Below are 19,555 nucleotides of genomic sequence, written 5' to 3'. Positions count from 1 at the left end.
CTTTAATGGCACACCTCATACATTCTCTTATGGCATGTATCATACATTCTCTAATGGCACATCTCATACATTCTCTAATGGCACACCTCATACATTCTCTAATGACATGCCTCATATATTCTTTAATGGCAGGTCTCATTCTCTAATGGCATGTCTCATACATTCTCTAATGGCATCCCTCATACATTCTCAAATGGCACGCCTCATACATTTTCGAATGGCACACCACAGATATGGCAAGTCTCATATATTCTCTAATGGCATGTCTCATACATTCTGTTATGGAACGCCTCATTCATTCTCTAATGGCATACCTTATAAATTCTCTAAGGGCACATCTCATATATTCTTCAATGGCATTGCTCATGTATTCTTTAATGGCATGTCTTATATACTTTCTAAATCCACTATAGCGGAAAGATACATGGAAAGGACTTTGAGTATCATAAACTGCTGTCTCAAATCAACATACCCGCTGTTCTTTTTCTTCTGCGCTGGTCTGAAGATGTACCCGCGTGATCTCGAGACTGTCTCGTATGTCCTTCATGTCCCCAGTTGAACCAGACTTTTTGAGTATGCCTCCCTTCTTGCTGGGCAACGGCTTCAAGATGCTCTTCACCTCTGTAAACGAGGTCAATTACATTCAAATGATCCTTGATCTGGGAAAACAGGGTTTCATGCATGTCCGGAAAGTGTTATACTAGATTAGCCTGTGCAGTATGCGACACTTCAGAGATGACAATTTCTGCCTTAACTGGCTTTTCTTTACTAAGAGACTCTCTTTAAAAAAATAAATCCATGAAAGCAGAAAGTGTCGTCCCAGATTATCATGTGCAGATTGCACAGGCTAATCTGGAACAATACTTTATGCACATGCAATTAGCCTTGTTTTTCCAGCACTAGACTCAAATTCATAATGTGGAGAGTGATAAAGGTCTGTGTTATCCCTTTCCTACTCAGAAGCAAACGGGAAAATGGCTATCTACAAACAGCATAAAACCAGAACAGCCTGCGAGTAACTCGCAGTCTGTTCAGGTTTTTTGCTGTTTGCTGCTCATCAGTATCTGAGGGTTGGAAATGAAGTCTTAAAAACTTGAATCTAGTCAGAAAGGTCTTAAATTCAATTGAACGTTTTAAGGGACCACAAATGTGTCAAAATACGTATCTAAGTAGTAAAGGGTTATATGGAAAGAGACGTGTGTCAAAATAAGATTGCTTTTTGTCCCTGAGACAAGTATGAAACTATTTAATTAAGAATCTGTAAATTGAAAATATATAAGACATCTGTTATACTCAGCAGTCACACATACCATGATACGACTATTAATCTGTTCATTGACTACATTGTTGAATGTTTACTTTTGTCTGTTAATGTGTGTTAGTACTGGTCACACAAATTACTTTGAAGAGAACATAATTCCCAAGGATAAAGGCACAGGACAAAGACTTGCAGTTGGCAATAGGTTTGATTTTATTTGTAATTTTGTGTATACTATACTGATTGACAAATTATTTCAGAGCTGAAACAAGCTTAAAAAGATAATATTACAAAACGTAGGCGCAGTTGTGTCCCCCAAAGACACAAAGCAAAATGACATAAATACCTTTAGGTTCTGTATCCCTGTCGTCACATATAGTGCTGACAGAGTCTGTGTCTGCTATGTCATCCCCGTTCAGGGCTGCGTTAGGGGTCATCATGTTCTGACCCCCGGCTCCAGTGCTTGCCCCCCATTGTATCACCCCCGGGACCAGCTTCAAATTGGTTGCCATAGTTACATCAGCTCTCATAGTGCTGGTAGCCTTGGATACCGCTTCGGCTTCAAATTTTGATTGAACACTGTTGTTGGGATTATGTTGTTGTTGCTGTTGTTGTTGTTGCTGTTGTTGTTGCTGCTTAGCAGCATATGCAGCACCATATGAATTTCCATAGTAAGCTGGATTTGGTGGAGGTTTAGTTATGACTGTTGCCACAGACACAGGTTTTGATGTATTGTTTGAATTTGCCACAGTGGCATTTGATGAATTTGAACTTGGCCTTGTTGTCTGATTTGTTGAAATAAGAGTGGCTGAACTTGGACTAGGTGGAACTTTGCTGGAACTTGAATTGGTTGAAACATCGTTTGTGTAGGTTACCTTGGGGGAATCCTTCATCAGACCGTTTGTCACTGTCTCAAGAAAGGACAGACTGTTGTCTTGAGCACCGGAAAACTTTGTTACTAAAGGCTGAACAGTTTCACCCGCTCTATTGCTATTAACCACAGAAGTATTGTTATTGTAAGTGTTGTTCAATGAAAGACCACTTGTTACACCAGACATCACCACTTTTGACCCATTGCTCCCAGGGGTCCTGTCCTCTAAACTTACTGTCCTATCGTACAGTGGCACGGTCATGTTTGTGTGGGTGTTCTTCCCAGAATATGGGCTGGCATGAGTCACCAGGGTTGGGCCAGGGGTGCTAGTAGAGCTGGGCGTGGCAGGGGGGTGGGGTGAGGGAGTGGCCCAGGCTTTCAGCTGGGCTTTGGGTCTTTGACCCTCCTCCTCTGGTACCTGTGTGGGCATTTTGCTCTGCTGTTGTTGCTGCTGCTGTTGTTGCAGATGCTGCTGCTCAAGAAGTCTCACCTGTTCCTGCTGTTCTTGCTGATGCTTCTCAAACTGTTGCTGAAGAAGCAACTGTTGCTTACGCTGCTGTTCTTGCAAGTTCTTTTGCTGTTGCTCCAGCTGTTTTCTCTGCTCCTGCTCCAGTAACTGCTGTTGAATTTCCTTTTGCCGCTGTGCAAAAAACTGCTGTTTCTGCTGATCAGTCTTTGGCGTCAATAAAGCCTGGATTTGTGCATTGTATGAATCAATATTCTGAGGAGTTTGTGAGTTTGCAGCAAAATGTGGATTATTATTAACAGAACCTACTACTCTCACAGAATCTTTATCAGTATTTGCAAACGACACTGTTTTCGTGTCATGATGCCCGTTTACAATATTTCCACTTAGTGAGTGAACACCATTACTCTGTTTCTCAGGCAAGAATGTGTCTAGCTCACAACTGTCTCGTAGCGTATCATTAGACCCTGTCTCCTCCTCAAGACTATCGACAGACGACAGGCTCTCACTGCGTCTCAATTCCTCACCCACTCCATTCCCATTGGTCTCCAGTTCTTGCATTACCTGCTGATTAAACTCCCGCAGTGACTTCTGCTGCTGCTCTATCAATGTCTGCTGATAAGTCTCTAACTGCTGTTCAAAGAGAGTCCTACTGTTATTATAGTTACGCAAGCTTTTATTATGCAACTCCTCTGAGTGGTCCAACGCTCCGTTCAAATGGGGGCTCTGACCATTGATGGACGGGTGAGCGTACTTGTTGAAGTATGGCTTGCTCAGCGGGTCAGAGTTCTGGCGGTAGTAAGTGGGAGACCGATGCTGTGGACTGGCATTGTGGGGCGTGTGGACCTTGGCAGAGCCTGTGCGGGACCCTCCTGGGCTGCCCCGGACAGCCTTGAGAGCATCCTCCAGCTGGAATGTGGATCGCCGTGGTGACCATCGGATCGCTGAAAAATGAAACAGAGGGCTTTTCAGATAATTATGGACCCCCTTAGTTTAAACCTATTTATTTAGCTTGATTGCATCTGAAGCCAAAGGCTAATTCGAAACGCTCTTGAGTCTGTACCCTGGGTAGAACCAGTACTGGGTGTCTTTGAAGGAGATCTGTAGGGATCGAACACAATACGCAATGCCTCCCAGTTACTAGGCAGATGCCATATCCACTATGCCACGGCAACCTCATAAATGTTTTAGTTCAAACCAATGGACTCCCTTAGTGCAGTAACTATTGTTGACTCTTGTACAAACCCATTTAATTTACCTGTAAATTCGGACTCTTATGACTGTCTCATTAAACACAGCATTATACAATTCAGTTACATTTATCAGGCCATCTAGCTCAGTTGGTAGAAGGCTGTACTACAAATCTAAGGATTGCTGATGCGATCCCCGCTCCGGACAAATAACTTGTGTGGGCATTGGTCATTTAACTTTTTACAGCCAATTTACCCCTTTCTCTGATTTAAGTCATCAGTTACTGGCATAGGGTTGTGCAAATAGTACTGGTACAACAGATGGCCCAGGAAAGCCTTCTTTGGTAAATTGACAGCCGTGATATGGCTTATTCCCACAAAACAAACAAACAGAGCAATTTTCATACAAGTATAAGTGCTAAGAACAACCATGTCGAATAGTTCATTAAAATGAACAATTCTGGCTTGCTAGGCAAAATGCCTTATACTATAGTTTACATTAGTTGTATAACTGTAAGTGTTACATTACACATATTAGTTCATTGCAGGTTTAATGAAAACACTTAATCAATATTGCTGTCACTTTATATGATTAAGCATTTTGGTTTATGGCGGGTTTAATTAAATCACTTAATCAATATATCTCTATGATTTACCTTTCTTGCGTGCATCACAAATTATTGAAAGTAAATACTGTTCAATGCATTAAAAGCATGGTTTGAAATGAACTATATAAAATTACCATTCATGATAACGTGAAGCATTTATTTGTCAGACTACAGAATAGCTCAATGACAATGGCATGGGTATTGAAATTTCGTATCATTGAATTTGGATTTATTTTTCATATTGAAAACCAATCTACTGCAATTTATATGCCGATTATTTGGATTTATGCAGAGCAAAGGGTGGACATCTATAACAAAATAATGATCTTTTTATTCCCAATTAATGTTAAATTTGGGGCAATATATTCATAAGCTTAACATTTAAGCCTTAGAAGTCTTACAAAAGAATAAAAACTCAACATCAAACAACGTAATAAAGTAATATATATATATATATATGAGCTTGTAATAAGTTGAATGTGCCACTTTCCAGAGGCTTCTCACTGAATTCTTTTCAGAAAATAAAACATTTTGGTGATTCTAGATACACAAAGGTATCTTCTGTAGAAGGGGCCATTATAAAGCATACATGTAAACCACCAAGAAACATTTCCCAATTGTGCATTTTCCTCTCCTACTCTTAACCTCCTTTGAATACTTTGCCCCATTGTTTAAAGAACAAACTGATACTACTTTCCACTTACGAAAAGGAGACCCCCCTTTCTAAGGTTTGAGGGAAGGGGTAAAAGAAATATGCAAGGTTTTGTATTTTAATATCAGTAAGGGAAAAAGGGTGATGAGCATAAAAAATCACTGCAAATATTACATGTTTGTAAATTCTTTTGTAAAAACTGTTATTATTGAACTGGAATATATCGCATAAAACGAAACAGCTGCAATATGACTGAAAATGCACAATTGCTTGTGACAAAGCAGAAAATTGTGAAGACAGTCTAGTACTCAAACCTGGAACCCTAAATTAGCAAGTACTGTGCTGACTGAGCAAACCAGGTCGCCACATTGTGCGGGGATTTTTTCTTGAATTTTCTTGAATTTGGACCTTCCATTTTTGGGAATACTTACTCAACAAAACTGAGTAAGGTCGCCGTGGTGTAATGGATATGGTGTCCGCCTAGCGACCGGGAGGTCACGGGTTCGATCCCCACCGTGGGAGCGTTCTTTAGATCACCCTCAAAGACACCAAGTACTGGTTCTAGGCCCAGGAAACGGACTCGAGAGCGTTTATATAAGCCTAGGGCTTTCGATGCAATCGAGCTAAAATAAATAGGTTTAAACTAAAACTGAGAAAAGGGAAAAATTCCAAGGTTAACTTAAAATTAAGCGCAAATTGCATTATCAAAAAACAATTCTCTTGCAGGAAAGGACCATAATTAAGCCCCTGCAAAAGAAGGGAAAAAAGAGCCATGTTTCATCTAAAGTGATAAAGGCCACTTTTTAACATAAACCATCTCAACTGCAGACAAAAGCTTAGAGCTCACCATTGCTGATGTTGCTAGTATTGCTGGTTCCACTGTTGGGGCGACTGGTCACATGGGATCTCTGGAACTTCTCTGTTGCTTCCTGCTGTTTCTCGCGTCGCTTGGCGAGGATCTGCTGACGTCTCTTCTCCTCACGCTCGGCCTCTGTCTTCCTCTTGATTGCAAGGGCCCTGGAAATATTTCAGGCTGCGTTCTGGGAAAACTGGGCTTAATGCATGAGCGTAAAGTGTCGTCCCAGATAAGTCTGTAGCCACTTAGAAGAGACTTCCTTTAAATAAAAAATTCCTTAAAGCGGGTATATACGATTTTTATTTGTGTTAAATTGTATATATTGATACAAATATGTTATAATAACACACAATATGCAAGAAAAAGTGATACATTTAAGACGAATTTCATAAAATGCAGCAAATACAAATTAGCGACCCGAGCCGATTGTGACGAAGATAATTCGTACATATTTTCCTACAATAACCAATGCATTCGTTTTTTTAGTGAGTGTTTGTGTGTCGTATGAATCGATATCGCTGCAGGAATTTAAAAAGAACCGTTAAACTAAATTTAGATTCACATCGTACATGCATGATATACATGCTGGCGAATTCGGCTGTAAAGCCTTTTTGGATTTCAGAATTAAATATCTGGCTTATTTCGCATTTTTCGACATATGTTCTTCTTTACTTTTATTTTTGTTTATATTGAAATATATGTATAATAAGTTTTTACACATTTTATATTAATTAATAAATATTTGACAAGATCGTATATACCCGCTTTAAAAGCGGAAAAGATTGTCCCTGATTAGCCTGTGTGGACTGCACTGACAAATCTGGGATAATACTTTACAAGCCAATTTTTGTGTTTTGCAGTTGCGGTTTGTTTTATTCGCATAGGTCCTGGAATGCATTCAGCGAAAATACCATACAGTGTTGTTTTTAAAGAGTCTTAGACCATTTTATTAGCACCAGAGGTAATTAAATATTAAATTAAGCAACAATACAATTTAAGATTAAAAGGATGCATTCAATATAAATGCCATACTGTCGGTTTCAGTTCCAGCACATTTTATTGAGCAAAATTATGCATTCAGTATAAAATTGATTTTTGATTATCACCTTCAGTTTGTTTTAGCTTATTTTTACTACTAAAATACCATAAAAACATTAACAAACATTTATAAAAAAAAAATTGACTTCATATACAAATACTGTGTAACCAGCAGCTGTTTTATTTATGAACTACAATGTCAATTCTTACAATCATGATGAATTGATCAACATAAAATTGAATGAAATCCAAAATGTCTATTTCAATATTTATTTTCTTAATGATGTTTAATTAAACACCAACACAAGTTAAAACATTTATTTCTTGCACTTAAATTTAACTGCAAGCATATTACAAAACAAATAATTCACTTCTCACTGAATCAACAATTTTCTTGATTTTTGTCTATTATCCATGTCGACCAGCAACAAGTGATTCACCTGCAATAGTCAATACCAACAAGTGTCCCAGGTATCTATCAATACTTAATACAGGGCTGACAGAACATCAATATACATCAATATATCTAACAAATTAGTTCTGATATCTGCTTGGTTCATGAACTTCAGTAGACAAGCAGTTACTGTACTTTGGTACAGTTGCTAAATCTGAGAGGATACCTTGAGTGCATCAAACAGAAAAACACCAAAACTGGTAGGAAAACACCTGAAGAGGAATAACAGATTGCTGCGCACTGCTCCAGTGTTTTTCAGAAAAATAGTCAAAATCTGTTGAAATTCAATATATATTTGTAAACATGTAATTACACAAAATACTTTATTCAAATACCTTAGTTACAACTGTAAGACTATGACAAAACTAAGATTTAGCATGTTAAAATGACGCTGCACCGCTACGGTTTTCCACCTTGCCCCCTGTAAGCAGCAGATTTTACCATTTTTGATCCTGGAAGATCTTTTCCTAATACTAGCATTAAGATTCCCTGACATATTTGAGCTCTGATAATTAACATACCGGAACATAACCCAACATGACACAATACTATTTTCGAGTCACCCAAAAATATATAAGACATTACATAAAAAATTAAAATCTATCATTGATGAAAGCAGTGCATACATGCAATTGTACACCCGAGTGCATGAAACAGTTGTTTCCACTTTTTCACAATTAGGCATTTTTGCATTTTTATATTATATCCATCGCATTCTGATAGGTAATTTAGCCCATGTGACCATCCAATCATTGCATACCCCGATGAAATGGCTGAAAATGCAATTTAACGCATTATTATTCATGTATGCAATCTTTTCCTTTCATTCTTTTAAACGGATGTAATTGTTTGGTTTCAAGTTCAAAATGTTCACATGGAAACTGTTTGATTCCTTGATTGCCAGTGTTGTTCTTATTTTAACATATATTATTAAGTTTAGATGAACCGCAGTTGCCGCAGAATGAGTTGTTTGAAAACTGCATCCAAAAAGCATTTAATTCTAGATTATTCAATGGGCTATATAATTTACGAAAATTATGCCTCGTTTTGCATAGATGTTTCTAATGCTTATGCGCAGTATGTGAACATTTTCCCCACAGCGACTTTATTTGTGACAACATGAGAAATCAAAAATACACTTCAACACTGTCATTTCGAAGTCGTCGGGACCGTTAAAAAAACTTCGGATTAACGATAATTCGAAATAAACATTTGACAGAAGACTTCTTTGATTCTGTAAGAAATGAAACGTTGTGGAATTCACATGGGTCGGTTACACGCTTACTGAAAAGCGTAAACTAGTCAGATAACAATAGATTTCCACTTGTAACAAACGGAGGAATAAAACGATTATTTTCTTGTTTTTATTTTTGTCTTATTACAGAACATATAAAATATAATAAAAAGCACAAATTATCAGACATACATGCATATTAATACATTTTCGGAAATTAATTAACATTTTTTTAACTAATACACAATGTCTCTCTGAACACCAGCGTTCGCGCAGACGATAAAGGTGTAATTATTTGACGAGCCACAACAAAGGTGTGAAATTACGCTCAGTATTTTGCAGTTTTGACTTCGGATTAAAGATTGTTAATAAGGTGCGAATTATAGTGTTGGGACCGACTGAATCACTTCGAATTAACGATTTCTTCGGTTTAACGAAGTCCGGATTAACAATGAAATTTTACATTAAACAAAGAAGAACCAATATCGGGACCCGAAAAATACTTCGAAATAACGGTGACTTCGGATTATCGGTGTTCGAAATAACGGTGTTGAAGTGTATATTCATTACTAAAAATTAGGAAAAACAATATAATTTTTATCATAACAGATGTCCAAGATGCATTTATTAAAAAAACTCAACAGAATACATTTTGTAGTATAAATAGTCCTTTCTACTTTCACTTTTTACAAATTCAATAATGATTAAATGCATGTTAAAAAAGTATGTTTATTGCAACATAAATGTATAGCAAGCAGTTTTTAATGTTATAATTTCATGTTCAATTACTGTTTTATCAAGTATCAGTGATTACTGATTATGGTTTTCTAGTTAAAAATCTTATCAAAAAACAAAATAAAATGGATATAATATTCAGCTTTTTACGATATAAACTCTCAGCATGAAGCCAAACATTTGCATCAAGTAATCAAACACTTCCAATCAAGCATTACCTGATTCTTAATTGGCGACGTAAATCATATGAAAACATGATTAATTCCTGAGCTGAGAAAAAAACACATCCTGCCTATAACTCAATCACCACCCTATAACACAAATACATTTACAGATTTCATTTGCAAATAAGTCCATTAACATTTAAATCTCAACACCTACAATTCGTATTTTTAACTCCAAATTGTTATGTTTGCAAATAACTTTGAATTTCAAGCAGCCAGCCCTCGAATACATGGATCACATTTTTATTAAAACTCAATTTAGCGCAACTTTATTTGATATATCTATGGTACATTTGTATTTGGATTTCCAGGCCACTGTATAAATTAATATTGAGATAAGAATTTTATTTCCCTTGATCTATTAACCCTGTTTAGCAGTGAAAAGAATGTCATCTGAATACAGACTTTCTATTCACTTCACAAAAAACTAAAATGGCTTTGTGACGGCCTAAAATGAAAACTGAGAATGGGAGGAAATTGCAAATTAATACTCCAGTGTAATTTGAAACCAATTTTTATGTTGCATAATGATTTAAAGATTTAGATTAAAAATTCTATAAATTCAATTATAATATTTACTTTTAGATTGTCCTCTCCATGTGAAAATTGTTTACTTTGATTATGGTTACCGTTTGCATTATCGGGTGTGTTGGCACTATGAATTATTAACTTAGCAACATACATATACCAATTTTATCTGAAAATATATCAGTCATGCTCTGTGAAAAGGGGGTTTAATACATGTGCATTAAGTGGCCTTCCAGATCAGCCTGTGCAGTCCACACAGGCAAATCAGGGACGACACATTCCCAATTTACGGCATTTTTGGTTTCAAGGCTTTTCTTAACCAGGATCAAGTTTAAGTGGAGAGTGTCATCCGTGATTTGCCTTTGAGAAATGTAACAGCTAATCTGGGATGACACTTTACACACATGCATTAAAATCACAGGTACTTGAAAAAAAAATTGGGTCCTTATATATATTATTATATATGTAAGGACCAAAATTGTTTTCAAGTACCTGTGATTATAATGAGTATAGGGGATATCTTAATGAGGCTTTGGACACTGACTTATTAAGTTGATTTCCATCTTTTTGTATGCTTAGAATTTAAGAGTACCCGGTATTTTGTAAAAATATATTCCGTATTTAACAGTATAATAACAAGAGCTGTTAGAGAGCAGCATGCTCTACTTTTCCTGTTTTTGTCAGTGTTCTTGGCTTTTTGTCGTCAACCAAACAGTTGAAACTGTATAGTTGGTAAATTTTTAGCTATTAATTTATTTTGTAATTTTCTGAGTTGATACAAATCTACCTGACACAAAAGCCTTGACCCTGAGTGGAAATGATCATTTTCCTGTATTTACTAACAGTCTTCTTGGCTGTTGATCTTGACAATTGTGCCTGATTAACAAACAAAAATGTACTAAAGATTGCATCACAACAGCTAAATTATTTCTCTAGATCTCAACCCGCAACCACTTTTCTTTAATAGTAAAAGTGACCTACAGTGTAGACCCTGATATTACCTATCCCATGTGCAATCCCTGAAAATAAGGAATCTACATGAAGTTTAATAACAAAAACACAATTTGTCTTCAAATTAAAGAGTAAAAACCAGTCTACTTTCAGATACCTTGAATTTGTTTCCAAAACAGCCTATGCATTTTATACATTAGATCTGGATATATAAGGCATGTATGTGTGTAGTTTCAATGCAACAGCTCAAATTGTTATTGATTTATTGAGCAGAAACCATTTATCTATATTTAGTAACAGCGACTTTTTCCCCCAACTGCAATCTTAAAATTAATGAATTTTTAATGGAACACCATGATGTTGTATTAGAATAGCTCAATATGTTTTTGAGTTACTAATTGGAATTTATTTTTATTTCTTTCAGTAACAGTCGCCTTGACCATTATTTCTTGCATGTCATAAGCAAGGTCTGGACATTAGTTACCTGGTACTTACATATGGACTGTGCTCTGTGAAAATTTGTTTATGCATTTGCGTAAAGTATTGTCCCAGATTAGCCTGTGCAGTCTGCAAACGCTAATCTGGGACGACACTTTCCGCTTTTATGATATTTTTTGTTTAAAGAAAGTCTCTTCTTAGCAAAAATTAAGTTTAGGCGTAAAGTGTTGCCCCTGATTAGCCTGTGCAGACTGCACAGGCTAATCTGGGACCACACTTTCCGCTCTTGCATTAAACCCCTTTTCACAGAGCGCTGCTAATATTTAATTTAATTTCAATTAATGGATTATTATTTTTTTAGTTATTGAACAGAAACAATTTGCAATAGTTTCTAAACATGACCTTCACCTTGACCCAAACCACCCCATATGCAATCCAAGCTATTGATGATTTGTGGAGACTTTTTATAAAAAATCAGACAAAAATGAAACTAAATTTAACCCTTTGCATGCTGGGAAATTTGTCGTCTGCTAAAATGTTGTCTGCTAAATTTCTAAAATTAGCATTTTCTTCGATTTTTTTCAAAGAATATTATCAGAATAGCAAACAGTTTGGATCCTGATGAAACGCCACGTTCTGTGGCGTCTCATCTGGATCCAAACTGTTTGCAAAGGCCTTCAAAATTCGGTTCCCGCACTGAAAGGGTTAAGGGAACCTATACCAATTCGCTGTTTTGACAGATAATACACGTGTATTTAAACCTCATGTGGTATAATTCACAGGATAGTTGTACCTTTAGATTTGATTGGGCCATAAATTTCATTATAATACATCTATCAACAGCAATTAGCAACCCCTAACAAATTATACAAACACCTTCGTGTGGATAAAAGGGCAAAAAGGGGGCAATAAAGGTATTAGTGATGGTATTTTTAGCCAATTAGGGCTTGCATAGCAATTTTTCATGTAAACATATAGAGCCTAGTTAATTTTTCACATTTAAATATTTCGTCTCAAACCAGGACAAGTAGCCCAAAACAGGATTGTCCTGACAAAATCGGGATGTATTGCATGTATGCCTTAGCATAGTAGCATTTTTGCTTAATTGCTCCTTTTGGGAAAAAAATACAGTAAAATATCGGATGCTTTCTTGTGAAGGCAATATTACACTCTTTTGCATGTTTTTTTTAATTTTTGACATGTTTTTGAACAGTTGGTAATGATTTAATATTACTCCCACTCCCCCTCCCCCAGAAGTTGTTATCAGCAGTTACGAAAAAGAGGTGTTTCTTATGCCTACTATAACATCAATTAATTACAGCTAAGGATTACCCCAAAGTTTATCATTGGAGTCATTTATTGAACTTTTGCAACATGTGTCATTTTCTTAACACAAAACTATTCATTGAAGATTATAACTAGGCATCAGATAAACACTCCTGTCATAAAATCCCCTGATAGATATAAGGAAACAATATACTGGTAGTGATCACATAGTATTAAAGTAATTAAACATATTGCCAATATGAAGGTATGTCAGTGCAGCATGACATCATATCTTCAATGCTGTAAATACGCTAAGATCACTATTTATTTAATAATAAAATATGCAGTTGAGTCAGTTTACCTCATCTTTTACATTGTAACAGCACAAAACAATGCGATTCTAACTACCGTAAACAATTTTTAACAGTTTTTTGTTTAACTTTCACATTGTTCAATCATGCAGGGTATCAAAATTCAGTTTACCTCATCTTTTACATTGTAACAGCACAAAACAATGCGATTCTAACTACCGTAAACACTTTTTAACAGTTCTATATTTCTTAGTTTAACTTTCACATTGTTCAATCATGCAGGGTATCAAAATGCACTGGACACAATATTTATTATAAGTTAATTCACACTAAAGTCAAGTGTAAACATGAACTTCTGATACACAAACAACTTGTTCCATGAATAAGAGAATAGTAATAATAAATAGTTACATTTAATAACTTCCACTATACAAAAATATCTTGGGAATTTTGCAGACAGCTGTATATAGATAATTTACTGTTAAAGCAATTTGACAGAATATCATAGCGGGTATATATTTTTAATAAATAATTTGGGATTTCAAGTAAAATTAGCATTTAGACATATTATTTGTTCAGACCTAGAAAATATTACAAACCCGTCTACTTGTAAAACTGATAATCTGATCATTAGCCCTGTTTAAAAGGTACCTGAGTTCTGATGGGGGGGCTTGCAGTCTTGAGCTTACTTGGATCACTCAGGGCCCTTGTTTGGCCGTTTTTGGGGCCGAAATTTGGCCCTATTCCCCCTTTAAAATAGTATACTTTTTCCCCCTTTTTCAGCTATAAATTCCCCCTCCAATTTTTTATATTTTTTTTACCTATGTTGCCAGCTGGTGTCGTGCTATTAAACTTTGATTCAATGTATATTTATGTAAATTATATTAAAATATAGCAATTTTAAGTGTTGAATGGTTGGTGAAAAGATTTCTAAAATTCCCCTTTTTGCTCAAAACGATGCAAAATTCCCCCCTCTAAGGGCCCCAGCCTTAATCCCGCAAAGTGAAGCAAGGGCCCTGGATCACTGCATTTGTTCAAAATGATGTTTTTAGTGCACAGTAAATAATGAACACTTTATAGTCAAATGCCCTTAACAATCAAGAAAATATGGTTAGGAAACAAAATTATGATGGTTATTATATGCTTATCTGATTCACCATCGAAATACCACTCTCATAAAAGGCTTAAGTTCTTTAAACATAAGATAACAAGAAGATAATTTTGTGCAAAATTTGACAACAATAGCTACCCATAATTAATAAGCAATGACGATGTTTCACTTGTAAATGAGTGTATCACTAAGCAAGAACAATTAACCCTTTCCCCCATAAGAAGCAAAGAGAAAATGGCTTTTGCAACCAGCATAAAACCAGAACAGCCCAGAGCTCCAGATAAGGGTCGTATTTTCGTTATTACGAATTATTTTCAAGTCCGTTACGTATTTATTTTAAAATCTTGTCGTACCATTAAGAATTACAAAATCAAGTTACGAATATTATTTTTACATCGGTTCGTATCGATTTTTATTGAGTTCTTTTCGCGTATTGAAGATCTTTGCGGTGATTTTATAGAATGGTTATTAGGTTTGTTTAACAAAGCGCATTTTTTTTCCAATAAAAGCGGCGTTTACAGTCTATCTGTCAAAAAACAATGGCGGCGCCCAGAAATCGTCCTAAAAAACTGCAAAGCGTCCAAAACACGCTTTTAACATATTGTACGGAAAGTGAGCCGAAGTTTAATGTTTAGAAAGACATTATAGAAAAGATCTTATACGATGTTGTATGTTCAGTTGCCGACACAGTCGGAAAAGCTAAACAAAAACGCGACACGACGGGTCCAAACTTAAACACACAAAAAAAACATTGAACGAGTGGAAGGGATAAGTCCCGTGGCTAATCGTTGAAAAAATTGAAGGGGAGACCCGTTTTAATTGTGAAATATGTAAAAATTCATCTAAGGCATGCAATCTAAGCACAGTTTGGGCATATGAAGGTATTTGAAAAATAAAATTGTATAATACTGAAAATACACTGTTGGACTCGTATAAATAAAGTTGCTATTATGTTTATTTTTATTATTTTGCATGAAAATAACCATTATTATTTATATTAGGTCATTTAGAAAAAATAAGAATTATTTTCCAAAACTTAGTAGTAACGTTAAGAATAAAATTTCAGAGTTAAGAATTCTTTTTGAAAATCTGGTAGTAATTTAAGAATTTCACAAAACCTTATCTGGAGCTCTGACAGCCTGCAAGTAACTTGCAGCTATTTCAAGTTTTATGCTGTTTGCTACTCATCAGTAACTAAGGGTTGGAAATGAAACCTTTGAATCTTAGTTTAGTTTAAACCTATTTATTTTAGCTTGATTGCATCGAAAGCCTCAGGCTTATAGAAATGCCATGGGGTCTGTTTCCAGGGCATATTAACAGTACTTGGTGTCTTTGTGGAAGATCTAGAGAGCGTCCCCGAGTGGGAATTGAACCTGTGACCTCCTGATCGCTAGGCGGACACCTTATCCATTACGCCACGGTGATAAAAAACTTGAATCTAGTAAGAAAGGTCTTTAATTAATTTAACTTTCTCAGGGACTACAGATGCGTCAAAATACGTATCTAAGTGGTAAAGTGTTAATTAGTGTATCACTAAAAAAGAACATTTAAAATTAACAAACTCCACCTACCTTCTCCTTTTATTGGTTTGAAACGACAGCTTTCTGGCTCTAGCTATCGCATCAGATTTCTCGTTTTCTGCCAGCGTCTTGATTGTATCCACATGTTGTCTTTCAATGACCTTATATTGTGAACTACCAGATGAATTAAGGTTTAAAATCTGATGAAACTACATGTACATGTAAAATGAGAAAAATTATGATACCTGTAGAATTTTTTGGCTTTCGCACAATATATTGATGTCAATATCCCTAAACATAAATGTTTTTTACTGGAGATTTTAAATAAACTGAAAGCAATAATTAACTGTTTGATATGTATGGATTCGCACATAAACAATCATATCTATCTATCTCATAGTACTGCCTCATGTTTTATTCCTAAAAACTTTAAAGTGACGTCATTATTGTCTGACATGCAGTTTTAGCTCATCTGATCACAAAGTTATTGAGTTATTCTGATCACCATATGTACTGCATGAGAGTTGTCAACTTTTGGCTCGCTATAGTTTTGCTCAATCTTCTTGGCCAGAATGATAATCTTGAAAATCTACGTCGCAGCTAGCACACAACATTACCATATCATTAGATTAATTTGGTTCTATTGTGGGTTTGTTGCTGCATATGTAAATTAAATACAAATTCGTCAATCTGACAATATTATCAAACTTTTGCATTCATATTTATAATGTATTTCAGTAGAGTTGCTTTCATAAATGTAAACGTATTTCATTTTGTTTAATATCTTGGAATTCCATCAAGGACGTTTCATTTGCCCCAACACCAATATTCAAGTTAGTAAAGTATAACAAAATAATTTAAGTGTTTTATATTTGTAGTTATGATTGTTGCTGTGTTTATGTCAAGTATGCTTGGTAACTAAGTAAACACATACATAAAACAGTTTGCAAATCCATACAATATTCCACTTCATTAAATATTGGATGATTGAATATTTTGCTTCAAACTGCCATGTATGCCCTAGTTATATGCCCTAGTTAGAGTTGTCTGTAATTACGAATGCCGCCTTGCATGCGTGGGTCCCCAGGAAGTCTGAGATTTAAGCTTTAAACAAAATGATTTGTTCCCTCAGTTTTTGACTTTGCTGTATACCCAGCAGAGTAGCAGTATGTGTTGTATGAATTATCAATGTATTGATGTCAATTTACATAACTAAAACAAAATTATGAGCAATCAAAATCCATTCCGATATCATAAGTCTAAGCAGAACATGTTACCTATGTTTACAGTAGGGTGTAGTATTTTACAATAATCATTGAGGAACTTTACCAGTAAGATTACAGTGGGCGGAGTTTACGGAACAAAACATGGCTGTCGTTTGTGGGTTCATATGTAATTGATGTGTTGAGACCTTTTTTACTATGTTACAAAAATTGTATTTAGCAGAAACCAGTTAAAAACTTCTAGACTTGTTATAAGTAACTTTTTCACCAAATTGTTGATGACATAATGTAGTAAACAAAAACGCACTCAATATCGGAACTTATTGGAAATAGGTGTCTATTGGAAACAAGTAACGTCACAATTATATTTGCTAGTGGGCCCTTGCTAATGTCCATCCCTGTTAGCATTAACTGTCAACACATATTCACTTTTTATATGAAATTCACAATCATCAACAATTTAAATGAAAAGTTATATTGTTCAATAATGAATGATTTATCATGTTTACTGATATATCTTAATGAAGACTAATGTCAATAAATAATGAAAAAATAAACAATCTTATAAATTCACATGCAAGGATACGAATAAGCACCACTCAACATTTTCGAACAGTTTTCAACTGTAGATCCGTAAATTAAACAATCATTATTTTTCACTCATTGATAAATACAGAACTGTCGAAAAAAATACAGCCGAAAGATGTTTTGACACTATTTTGACGCCATGTTGTTTTTGGTAACAACGAAGCGTCTGGTTTAGGAATTTCATCGATCACGCACCTGCGCCAGACTGGTATTCAAATCAAAAGGTTACACATCACGAAATTTTGCATGGAAATAAAAGTAATTATGATACATTGGCCTGTTTTGCGAGCTGGTTCCACAGTCTCATTGCAGACGGAAATAAGAAGTGGCGTTGCTCATCAGTGTCGATGTATTGCTGCTTTGTGCCGCGTATTGAAATGTTGCGCCTCAGGCCTCATATACTTCAAAATAGACACACAACCATGTGTACAGCATTATTAATTTACGAGCTTTAGGCTCGATAAGTCATTGTCGGCTCGGGTACTACTAACATGTACCACGGGTACTCTTAAGTATACTTAAATGTATTCCGGGTACGGTAAATATACCAAAACATACCCGGGAAATGTAACGCTAAATCGGTCGTTGTCGGCTATTTTTTTTTAAATCAATTATATTCACATTTATGTCAATTTTCTGTAAAATGCCTCTATATTATCGAAACTCATACTAAAAAAGCGAGTGATGCAGTTTTAAAAAAAAAGAGAAATTCGTTTAAGATAATCGGTAGCGCGTTTTACGACAACGGATTTTGGGCTGGAATACAACTCGGGTACAGTCTAATATCGACCAGGTACAATTACGTATATTTACCGTACCCGGGGTACCTGTAAGTATACTTAAGAGTACCCGGGGTACATGTAAGTAGTACCCGAGCCGACAGTGACCAATCGAGCTTAATGCTCGTTTAGCCCTGTTAAAAATAAGTTAAGACATGCTGTTATTCATATGATGGCGGAAAACTTGGATGTATATATTCTGTGCCGTTTATAATTCTGTGTATCATTCTGGCTGTCCAGTTAGCGCATTGGTTGGTACAAGCCCGTCTCTCCTAGGCGACCCGGTCTCCAAGTTCCCGTAAGCATGTGAGTTTAGTTGGTGATCACCATATTGCGCAGCGGGACAGGTGGTGTTTCCTCCGGATACCCCCACCCCCAACACACAAATCTACACCACACCAAAATGAAATTAGTAAGGAGTGATCGACACTATCCGAGTCCTCACATAATGCAGCCTTAGGCTCAGAAGAACCTCAGATACTTCGAAATACACAGACAACCATGTGTACAGCATTATTAATTTTGCACTGGAAGTTAACATCCGAGCTGTTGAATCACCCGGTTGATGACATTTGTTGCGCAGTCGGTTATTTTCACAAACTTTGCAGTACGACGCTGATCACAAATCGTTCGAATAACGAATGTTTTGCTAAGTAGCGTACGTATATTATTGAAGATAAAGAACATTTTTATATGAAAGTCGTTCATTTGAGACTGTAAAACATTACTATTTTACAGTTTTTTTTTTTTAATTTATTGCGACCGACTATAGGGATGATTTTTACAGACCACCTGCTTTTAAATACCGAATTTAATTATCTTAAATGCCGCTAAAGATTATTTTAAAACGACGGCATAACATATGGGTGAAAACGCATTGACCAAATGTGTGTGAATGCTTGCACGGTTTTCACATGTTGGTCATGCAATTAATTGTATTTCAACTGCAAGAGATACACTATGCAGCAAAAAACGCAAAAATATGGGAAGATGTCACGGGACAGATCACATAGCATGCCACGTATTTAATTAATGCTGTTCGGTAAATTAAGTATTACATGTACTTACCGTTCGTTTGCTTTTCAGAGGCGTACGGTTTATCAAGGTTTTTGTTAAATTAATCCTTTCTTTTCTTAAAACGTCATATGAACTTTATAATGAGGAACATAGTATTGTCGAAACGTTTATATATATATATATACAAGAGAGTTATTGGGGTTTCGCTTTTTCTGATAGAGAAGTAAACTCTTAAGA

The 19,555-nt window shown here is 35.7% G+C and overlaps 1 protein-coding gene across 10 annotated transcripts in view; it reads right to left on the bottom strand.

The window, feature by feature from the left end:
* The window catches only part of LOC127853385 (putative mediator of RNA polymerase II transcription subunit 26), a 38,310-nt gene extending 20,637 nt beyond the window's left edge, over positions 1 to 17,673 (bottom strand). For all 10 annotated transcript variants that reach the window (XM_052387877.1, XM_052387876.1, XM_052387879.1 and 7 more), the window contains exons 1-5: positions 17,521 to 17,673; positions 15,763 to 15,885; positions 5,893 to 6,062; positions 1,605 to 3,539; positions 473 to 621 (exon numbers count right to left, since the gene is read on the bottom strand). In XM_052387877.1, coding sequence (XP_052243837.1) covers positions 473 to 621; positions 1,605 to 3,539; positions 5,893 to 6,062; positions 15,763 to 15,885; positions 17,521 to 17,540 — 2,397 coding nt within the window. In that variant the 5' untranslated portion in view covers positions 17,541 to 17,673. The remainder of the gene's footprint in view (positions 1 to 472; positions 622 to 1,604; positions 3,540 to 5,892; positions 6,063 to 15,762; positions 15,886 to 17,520) is intronic.
* Positions 17,674 to 19,555: the final 1,882 nt, after the last annotated feature.

Source organism: Dreissena polymorpha, chromosome 12 (genome assembly GCF_020536995.1).
Source record: "Dreissena polymorpha isolate Duluth1 chromosome 12, UMN_Dpol_1.0, whole genome shotgun sequence".
In the NCBI taxonomy this organism is placed as follows: domain Eukaryota; kingdom Metazoa; phylum Mollusca; class Bivalvia; order Myida; family Dreissenidae; genus Dreissena; species Dreissena polymorpha.
This window is presented reverse-complemented; position numbering and strand designations above follow the sequence as displayed.